Source organism: Phaseolus vulgaris, chromosome 1 (genome assembly GCF_000499845.2).
Source record: "Phaseolus vulgaris cultivar G19833 chromosome 1, P. vulgaris v2.0, whole genome shotgun sequence".
Lineage (NCBI taxonomy): Eukaryota > Viridiplantae > Streptophyta > Magnoliopsida > Fabales > Fabaceae > Phaseolus > Phaseolus vulgaris.
The window spans coordinates 13,544,389-13,554,779 of record NC_023759.2 but is presented as its reverse complement, the minus strand read 5'-3'; the positions used below and the strand labels follow the sequence as shown (position 1 = coordinate 13,554,779).

Here is a 10,391-nt window from a genome sequence, read left to right as displayed (position 1 = left end):
TAAAATACTTTTTTAATTATATATTTTTATTTTTAAAAATATTAATTATCATTTGTTTAAAAAAATAAAATCAAGTGAACTTGGCAATTGAATTGACAACTTTAATTGAGATAAAATACATTGAAGTTGTCAATCCAGTGTTTAATTTTATTTAAACTGAAGTTGTCAATCCGGTTTGAAATTTTAATTAAAAGAAGAAAAGTAGGAGGGTTAAGGAATTTAATTTATGTTGCCTACACCATTGGCAACTTTGACCAAAAAATGCTCATTCTTGTAATATTTTTTGAATCTGCCCATTTACGTAAATCTCAAAAAAAACTACACGATTTTGGTAAAATTTCCGATGTTGTTATTTATTGGTGAGATATTTAAACTTTTGTTCTATACAATTCCTTTAAGATAGGGTAAGCTATGCTCTAAGTGATACTTTGCTGCCTTATTTCAAAAGCTATTTATTTAAGAGTGTAATGTGTTCAAATGAGATAGCTAGAACTTTTCACTTCTTCATTCCTACATATATGTATATATGTTTATAGTTTTTTATAATGTTGAGTGTTATCATATTAACAACTGTTGACTACATCTTTTCATGGTCAACATTAAAACACATTATTCTCTTTTATCATCTCTCATTCTATTTTTTTAATATTTAGAAGTTGTGTCAAATTTAATATTTAATCATTTTAATTGTGATTCTCAAATATAAATTTTATTCATTGTAACTTTTTAAATTTGTTATTATATGTAGGAATTGATTTATCAGTCATGTTGCTTTTACAGGTCTAATTACATATATCAAAACAATGTAATTTTGTAAATATTTTTTATTGTTATTTAAAAACTAAAAATATAGTTGTATTTCTATAAAAAAAAAAAAAAAAAGTCTTATGCATTGCACGGGTTAGTAGTATACGTAAATGGTTATGGGTAAAACAAAAATACAATCTACTTTACTATAAGTCTACCCAAGTTAGTTTTGTAAAATGCTGTTGATTTAGGTTTTGAGGCTTATGAACAAACTTATTTACTAACAAAAAAATTAAAAGTATTTTTATTTAATAGTTAAATTGTACTTTCCCTTTATAGGAACTAAATCCATATTAAAAGTTGCATTAACTACTTTTAGAGTGAAAAAAAAAACATTTTTAGGTTTGTCAACTGCTATTTTAGTCAACCATAAGTAAAATAATTTAAAGAAACAAAATTGATAGATATGTGGATCATTTTATGGATTAACTTGTGTTAACAAATTTGTTTTTCAATACTTGAATAATTGAAAATGTCAACACTTTGCACAAGCATGATGTTAAAAGCAAAATGTTTCAATAGTACACATAATAAGTGCAAACTGCAGGATCCAGGCAAATGTTTTGTTCCAATGGTGGCTATTAGTGTTTGCTCTCATACTAGCCATTGATCTACCATTGCAAAGATCCACCATCATAAGTTTTTTGCAAGCAATACATTCAATGGTTTAAAAATTTGGTTCTTGGAACAAATTTGTGGTTGAATTAATTAAATCATCATGTTGTACTGAGTTTTCTCTACCTTGTACTTGACAATACTTTGCATGAATTCTCCTATAGGGAAATTCTTTTTGCACCTCCATGCCTTATTCGTCACTTTTATAGAAGAAGAGAAATGATAACTGTATCCTCTTCTTCATCGAGCACCCATTTTCCCCTTCTCAATCGTACATTGTCTAAGAAATTTAATGTATTTTGAATTCTAGAATTTAGAATACAAATGTATTATGCATTCTAGAATTTGGAATACAATGTATTTTATATTTGAATTTGGAAAAAATGTATTATGGATTTTACAATTTATAATACAAACCAAAATTTATATTTTGAATGTGGAATCCATAATTTAAATTTGTATTTGAAATTGTACAATTTAAAATATAAATTTTGTATTTCAAATTCTTGTCAAATTTTTTATTTTGGATTGTAGAATTTAAAATTTGAAATTTGCATTCAAATTGTAAAATTCAAATGAACTATTTCAGTATTTTTTTTTAAATATGGAGTGTCAAAAGAAACTATAAAGATGCAGGGAGAATTTGCCCATCCTCTATTATTCCTCGAAGCTTTGTTGCAAGCCCAAGGTCATCCGAAACCACCCTTACAGTTAAATTTATAGGGATGTTTCTTCGTACACCTCAACAAATTTCTCCCTGCATCCCATTATTTTTGAAAAATACAGTTTTACCACTTTTAAAAATAACTTTCAGATTACTCTTTCCAAAATATTTCTAAAACACATTTTGTGAATTTCAAATTTACCAATTCCAGAAGTCAAAAGATATTTATTCCATAATAGTTTTTTTTTTCTTCTAGATTTCCTATTTCAGAAACATTACGAAACACCCCTATTCAGAATCACCCAAAACTATGAAAGGTAATTTGGGTATTTCAAATAATGTAGGATGCAAGAAAAAACAAATAAACGAGATAAACTACAATTTATGCTTTTATAGTATTCTACTTAGTTAAACTCCTTTTTTCTTAAAGTGAAAATTAATAACAAAAAAGTGATTAATTGGAGCGTGATTTTAATTATTATAACATTTTCAGTATAATCCTAACTCCTGGGAGCTAATTAATATCAAAAAATTATGAAATTGGTTGGAAAATAAAAAAATTACACCGGCTTAAGTGCTGTGTTTGCTTTTTCTCTTTTGGGAAAATCAAGAGCTGAATTGTTTAAAATATTGAAATTTGTTTAAGAAACCGAATTTTTTCAATAAATACTTTTTTGTACTTTTAGTGTTTGTTCATCTAAGCATTTATTTGACTCTTGATTTAATAACAATTTGTTAAAAATATCATTTTTTTTATTAAAGAAACTTTTTTATAGATTAATATAGAATACCTCGTACGAATATCTAAACAAGAGCTTTCAATTTTATTTAGATCCACGACTTAATAATATTTGTTATAAATAGAAGTCCTGAGTTTTAATATCTGTGGTCCATACCGAAAAAGGAAAAAACAAAACATGTTTCTAGAAAGTTCGAATAGAATAGTATAGGTAAGAGGTTGCAATCGCATAAGTGTTGAAAAGTGAGATTTTCAAATTCATGTTTTTTCTAAGCTGCATTAAGGAAATAGACGTGGGAGAACAGATTATTATGTGAGATTTCCACCTGACCTAATTTCGTGGAAAGATACTTCAATCACTTAACAAATTAAGAAATGTGTTAATTTTAACCGGACTAATTCGTGTGTTAATTAAGAAATATTGAGAAATGTGTTGAATGATACTTCAATCACTCAACAAATTTTAACAGGACTAATTCATGTTGGTGTGTCCCTTATATATCACTCTCTTATGTGACAATCTCACGAAATATATATTCCCACATAACGGAACAAATAAAAATTGAAATAAATCATCTACCAAAAATGATTCAAATCAACCAACCAATCAATGCTCAGCTGAGGGAGTTCATGAAAACTAGAATATATCCATATTTCTGATAGTGCAACTTATGTATATACACACAAGAGCATTGAACTCCGATGAGATTTCTGAAAAGGCACTCATCACGCTTGAATCTCATTTGCCTTCACAAATCTCCCTCTCACCCTCTTTCTAGTATCAGCCCTGGCCTTTCTTGATTCATAGCGAATGTGCTTATCATACCTGTGCAGAGTATGATGCAGCAACTTTTAAATAAAGATCAAACTAATACCATCTTTCTCAAAATTAAATCAACTGCATATATAGGTTTCTGAACATATGCTCACTTGCATTTGCTACTTGTGTCAAAATTTAAAGAGTTTAATTTTTATCATTGTAAGAACCTTTTACACATTGTGAATTAAATATGAATCATGGTACGTATGGCTTTTAAACTAATTATGAAAGTCAACAAAATTAACATGTATACCAATTTGTAATTAGACGATAAAAAAATGCATACACTATTTCCTTCATATAAAAAGGAAATATACCTTCGAGATTTCTTCTTCTCTTTGTAGCGTAACATGGCATCACCTCTATTCTTAGCCAACTCTTCCAAGCTAACCCTGGCTTGTAAGGTGCTAACATTTGCATTCCCACCCACTAGATTCTCCATGACTACCACGTTGTTGGTGGCACTATACGGTATGGATTCTAACAATTTGGACTCTGTTGATAACCCACCTCTAGCTTCCTTGTTGCTTTCTTCTTTCTTCTTTGCGTGGCTTGATGATGACTGATCCGATTGGTTCTGCAATTTTTGTAAGGATCAACAGTTTATTATTTACTGGTTCTCCACAGATTAAAAGGTTAAACTAAGCAAGAAATAGAAATATCTGACAAACAATGAATGAGAAAGGCCAAATCATAATGGGACTTTACTGCAATCATTGCGTAACAGTTCATAACACAATAAATTGTAGAAAGCACCCATGTGAAACATGGAAATAGTGGTTGTTACATACTATCATATACTCTACGCATCATCTGGCACTTGGGAATGAGAAGTATGATGATTCCATCTGCGGATTTTAAATGATATGGATGCAGCTGTTAAAGTTTAAATACAGACAAATAAAGTTGGAAGACTCTGCATCTTTAGCAATTAAATCTTTCCGTCGTCTATTGTCCCTCCCCATGTGAAGTCTGTACACTAAATCAAAAGCAATGAAGGCCCACAGTTTTGTCAGTACGTTCAGAGTTCAAAGCTACTAACCCACTTCTACTGCAACTTTTTTTCAACATTGATTTCTTTCAAAAAAAGAAATCCACAGGTTCACTATAATTAAGGTGTGTCAGAACCTCACATATTTCTCAAAATGATTGGAAGACAAAGAACCCTATATAGCATTTGCATACTCCATCAACCTCCTTAGATAGCCCAATCAACTGCATCACCCATTCAAAATCATTTCATCACACTCCCATAAACAGTTGCAATCCAATGACTCTCACACTACAATAACAGCAGATTATAACTTCTTGAATTGAACAAGCCTGTAATTTGTAAACTGCATGTCTTAAATCAGAAAGCTCATTAATCTATGCGAGCAAATTTTATAATCTGGTGTCAAACTCCATTAACTTGCAATACATCAAGCTTAAAAGCACACATGGCAAAATTGAAAATCATTCAGCACAAGTAATGGCTTACATTTCTTGATAGAATATCATCACCAGTCGAGTAATTCATATTGTGCACATCCTGAAATGATTTTGGAACTTCTAGACCATCAAATGTCACCACTCTTGGTTCATCACAACCTCTTGATTTCTGTAATTGAAAATCCCACACCTGCATATAAGAATAAAAAAATAAGCACTAATTATGGCATAAGTTTCACGTCCAAGCCAACTCTTCCATATTTAAAATTTAAACGTGCGGATTTTGATTGAACCAGTTCACCATAATTCAACTGCACAGTGTTACATAAAACGGACATAACTACCGGGCAAAGATAAGAACTCGAAGACTTTTTTAAAGTGTGCCTAATCTGCTTATTTAGCAAAAAACAACATTTTTTTTTTTCAGATTGCTGAAACAAAACAATTATTTTATCTGAGAAATAGTTCGCAAACAGGAATGATGTCAATGTGAAAAGGAAACTGCTTGTACCCACTTAGATTTCCTCAATCATGTGAAAAGAAAACAAAAGATAGTTACCAAAATGACAATGCAAGATGGCATACAGACAATCAACCTTCTACCTCTAACTAGAAGCCAGTAATTATGCCACATTGCAATTGTGTAATCAAATTTGCAAAAAAAAAACAATATATATATATATAATCACAAAATTAAGCTATTAATTGAATTAAAAAAGTAACCATGTTTCCCATCCTAATATTTATTAGAATTCAAATTGAAACTAAAAGACCATTAAGTAATATGAAACAACTACGTCTCAAGTCACCCATAACTCATTGGTTCCTTAAAAATGGCTTCAAATTCTGTTTCGTGATGGAAATTAGTCACCAGCAAGTCGAAAATTTTAATTTATTATTGTAAATATATTCTAAATATCAACCATTATCCAAAGACTACCTTTTAAGAAGTTTAAAAAAACCATTTTGTTCTCATCAAGATCAATCATAACTGTTTCTTCATGGACATGCTCTACCGTATCCCAAAGCTGAGATGAAGCATAACTATGCACTCTTTCATTATATCTAATAAAAAAAATCCCTTATAAAATTCCGTAGCTAATAGTGAATGACTCTCACTTGAGTAAAATTGAAACTCCCTTGTGTTCAATGCACTCTGTATGTATAATGTGTTTGAATATACATTTTCTTTTCATTCAGTAAAATTTGGAAGGTAAAATGGAAACCTGAGGAGACTGATAGTTGGGATCAAAACTCCAGTGAAGATCTCCTGCTTGGCCTCCGTAACCGTTATCGTTACTTTTGGCGGCGTCAAATTCAGATTGGGAATCGGGCATCCCGAGCAAGGACGTGAACGGCGTCTGCTGCAGCAACATCTCATCGACGACGTCGTTTTCGGAGTCGAACCTGAATTCCCCGGTCTCAGCGCACAGAAACTCGTTCTCGTTCCTCCTGCGCGCGACTTCGAGGACCTGCTCGTAGACCTCGTCGCGGCAGTTGGAGTGGCGGGGCCGCAAATCGAGGCCGAGGGCGGAGGCCATCTCGGGGAGGGAGGGGCAGCCAGAGAAGCCGTGGAGGCGGTGGCGGTGGTGGAGGGAAGCGGGGGCGTTGGCGTGAGCGTCGAGGTCGCAGGTGTGACAGAGGAGGAGATTGTGGGCGGAGCAGCGGACGGTGGCGGCGGTGTCGCAGTTGGCGCAAATCTGGAAGCGGACGTGCTTGAGGGAGAGGGCGTTAGCGGTGTGGACGTGGTGGTCGCAGAGGAGACAGAGTTTGGCGGAGTCGGGTCGGCAGAAGAGTAAGGCGGGTTTGGAGTGGCAGTAATCGCAGGGCAACATGGTTGGTTAGTTAGAGAGAAGGGTTGTTGTTTTGGTTTGTGTTAGCGAAGGGAGGAGGAGCACATGATAAGCATGGGGAAGGTGGAGACGCAATCTCAAGTGAGGGATGGTGGGGACACCGAGGAGGTGGAATGGAAAGATATTTGATCACTTTTTATGTGTGATGTGTTAGTGTGACTGTTGAGTGTTGAGTGTTGAGTGCGAGTCTAAGTGAGTGTGTTTCATGCATGTGCGTGCGCCACCTCTTTTTGCACCTCCTTTCCTCTGCAAACTTCCCTCTTTCCATTACCTTTTGTTTCCGATAACATCTGGCTCGGGCGCCCGTTCCTCTTCTTCCGCACTGGGCCGGCCCATTCCACTTCATCTTCCTCCTCCTTCATTTCCTTCGCTTTAAATATTAAAACCACATCTATTTTTATTTTATTCAACATTTTACAACAAAAAGTTGTTAAATAAAGATCTTTTTTCATAAATTATTTATTCATTTATACTTGTTTACACATCCATAAATAAAATATGGTTAAAAAATATCATACACACTTTTTAATATATTTTCAGAAATATAAATATATTTCAATTTTTATAAATCAACCTTAAAATAGTCCTAAGATTCATGCATGATCGTTAGTTACTGACTGACTTTAAACATTAACATGATATTTAAGTATACAACTAAAAGCAGCATAGTATGATTCTTAGGCTTCTAACTACAATATTTAGAATTGAGTTGTTCATAATAAAACTAGGTATATTATATAAGTTTTAGTTAATTCTACATTATTTTATGTTTAAAATTTGACTTTTCTCAACTGATTTCAAGTATCACAAGTAGATATTCTTATGATTTTTTTCAAAGATTTTGAGTAGTTTTTATTAAATCTCTCCGTTAATGATCATATTTCCTTTTAATAGATTAGATTCTCAAGAGAGAGTTGTTACAAGAGATAAACTATAAGAGGGGGTTTGAGATGAGGGGTTTGAATTTCATCCCAAAACTTCAATGTCCCAAATGTCAAGTATTTAGATTTATTGGGTAATGAAAAAGAGAAGGAAGATGAACACCCTTGAGGTGCAGTTTGCAGTCCGGCACGGGTCTAAATGATTTTATTTTTTTTGCAGTGTAAGGTTATTGTGACCCGTTTTATCTGTTCTTTCGTTATCTTTTTCATTTACTCTTTTGTCTTTCATTTTTATTTGGTCCTCATGTCTTTGGTAGAAAGGGGTTTTAAGATAACCTTGTGCCCTTGGAAGTTAAAAGTTGTTGGTCAGGCCATCACGTAGAACTTGTCTATCATATTGCCAATGCCTTCCTAAAAGAATATGTGTTGCTTCCATTGGCACAACATCACATAAAACCTCATCTTGATACTTTCCAATAGCAAAAGTTATGAGGAGTTGTTTATTTACCATGATTTCTCCTTCGACACTAAACCATTGAAGTTTATAGGGCTTTGTATGAGAGATAGTGGGTAATCGAAGCTTCTCCACTACTCTTGTACTTGCCACATTAGCACAACTACCCACGTTTATTATCATGGAACATAACTTGTTCTTGATAAGGCAGAGGGTGTGGAAAATATTTTCTCTTTGTGTGTCATCCAAATGTTTTGGAATTGTTCCCAGCATTCACCTTATCACCAATAAGTCACCTTCATAAGGAAATTCACATTCATTTTCACAAGGGGATTTTAAAGCGGTAGGGGAATTAGAGTGAGAAGATTGATCATTATGGTCACTTACGACTATCCTCCCCTTAACCATCATGATTCGTTTTGTTGGAAAGTTGGCAGCTATGTGACCAAAACCTAAGCATTTAGGTTGTGTTTGGATTAGGGAGAGGATTTAAGGGAGTGGATTTGTAGTGATTTAAGAGGAAAGTGTAAAGAAAGTGAGGTTGTTTGGATTATGGTATATTATAGTGGATTTGTGAGGAAAGTTTATTGAAGTTTGTGAGTGATATGATGGTTGTAAGAGAGTTTTTATTTTGTTTTTAAATGTGTAAAATGTAAGTTTACAAATTTACCATTTTTCTAAAAAATATTTAAATAATAACATATGAGATATTTTTTGTGTCAATTTTAGTTAATTAAAATTTTATAAATAAATATAAAAAATATTTTCATAAAATCAAATCAAATCAAAATTAAAATTAATTTTTATTATTGTTAATATTATTATTTAATAAATTTATTTTAATTATTATTAAGTATGTAATTTATATTTATTTTTATTGTTTATAATTTATTATTATTAATATATATATATATTATTATTTTATATGTATAAAAGGTCAAGGGTAATTTTGACTTTTTCGTAATATTATGTAAAACTTTTTTGGTTTCTTTGTTTTTCTTCGCTGCAGATAGAAGATTGCTTTTACTACTTTCTCACAAGTCATTGTTTTTCTTTCCTCACAAATGAACAGATAACAAATGCACATTTTGATCGCTTTTCAATCCGAGTGAATAAGCATTAAAGTATTTAGTACTTGAGGTTTTGGTTGGCGATTTTGTCCTAGAAGGAGAAGGATGTTCATTTTGTGGGGGGGATTATTTAGAGGAGTTAGAAGGATTATCTTGCACTAGTAGAAAAAGGTAGATTAACGACGGTTAAAATCAACATTTAAAGACGGTTCCAGAACCGTCGTTAAAAGATATAGGGTTTTCACGACGTTAAAACTCCTACTTATAACGACGGTTCCCCCCAACCGTCGTTATAAGTGGTTTCTTGATTTCGAAGACTTTTAAAGACGGTTCCTCTAAGAATCGTCGTTATAACTATGCTTTTTTTAAAGACGGTTCCAAGTGGAACCGTTGTTATATGTATAGATTAAAAAAAAATTATTTTTAAAAAATCTCAAACAACCTGCATAAAGTTTTCAATTCCAGAAAATAAAAACATTTAAAAAATCTCAAACAGCCTACATAAAGTTTTCAATTCCAGAAAATAAAAACATGTCAAATCATAATTTAAATATAAAAATTTCATACAACAAATTATGACATTTACAAAAAAGTTTGGTAATATATGAAAAAATTTGTCATTGTAATGATTTATCTATACTAGAGTGTTATACATGGTTACAAAATACTTTGACCATGTTGTTCTCACATACTCCAATGCTTCTAAATCTAGCGGGTGTTGGTCGTTGAAGAACTGTGACATTTGAAATATTTTGAATTAGTGCATAAATAATAAATCTCAAATTTTAAAGTGTTTATTGTATTGAGGTATTACCTTATCCCAACCTTTCTTAATTTCAGCTTGCAAAATAGTCAACATCCACTGCATAACATAATAACCGCACTCATAATTTTCAGGTTGCCTGTTGGACTGCATGTGAAAATAAATGTATTAAATGAATGAGTGAAACACATTAAATTAAGTAAACAAATATACTTTAAATACCTTAAGGTACATCCAAGTGAGTTTTTGTGCGTTTGAAGTTCTCCTCCCACACAACATATTATATCCAGAGTA

General features: G+C 32.2%; 1 protein-coding gene across 1 annotated transcript; it reads right to left on the bottom strand.

The window, feature by feature from the left end:
- Positions 1–3,369: 3,369 nt before the first annotated feature.
- LOC137813634 (zinc finger protein CONSTANS-LIKE 15-like) lies at positions 3,370–7,172 on the bottom strand. The gene is made up of 4 exons (XM_068615985.1): positions 6,303–7,172; positions 5,126–5,266; positions 3,963–4,222; positions 3,370–3,651 (listed from the first exon to the last, which is right to left on the bottom strand). The coding sequence occupies exons 1-4, from the start codon at positions 6,909–6,911 to the stop codon at positions 3,552–3,554; spliced, it is 1,110 nt and encodes a 369-aa protein (XP_068472086.1). The 5' UTR covers positions 6,912–7,172; the 3' UTR covers positions 3,370–3,551.
- Positions 7,173–10,391: the final 3,219 nt, after the last annotated feature.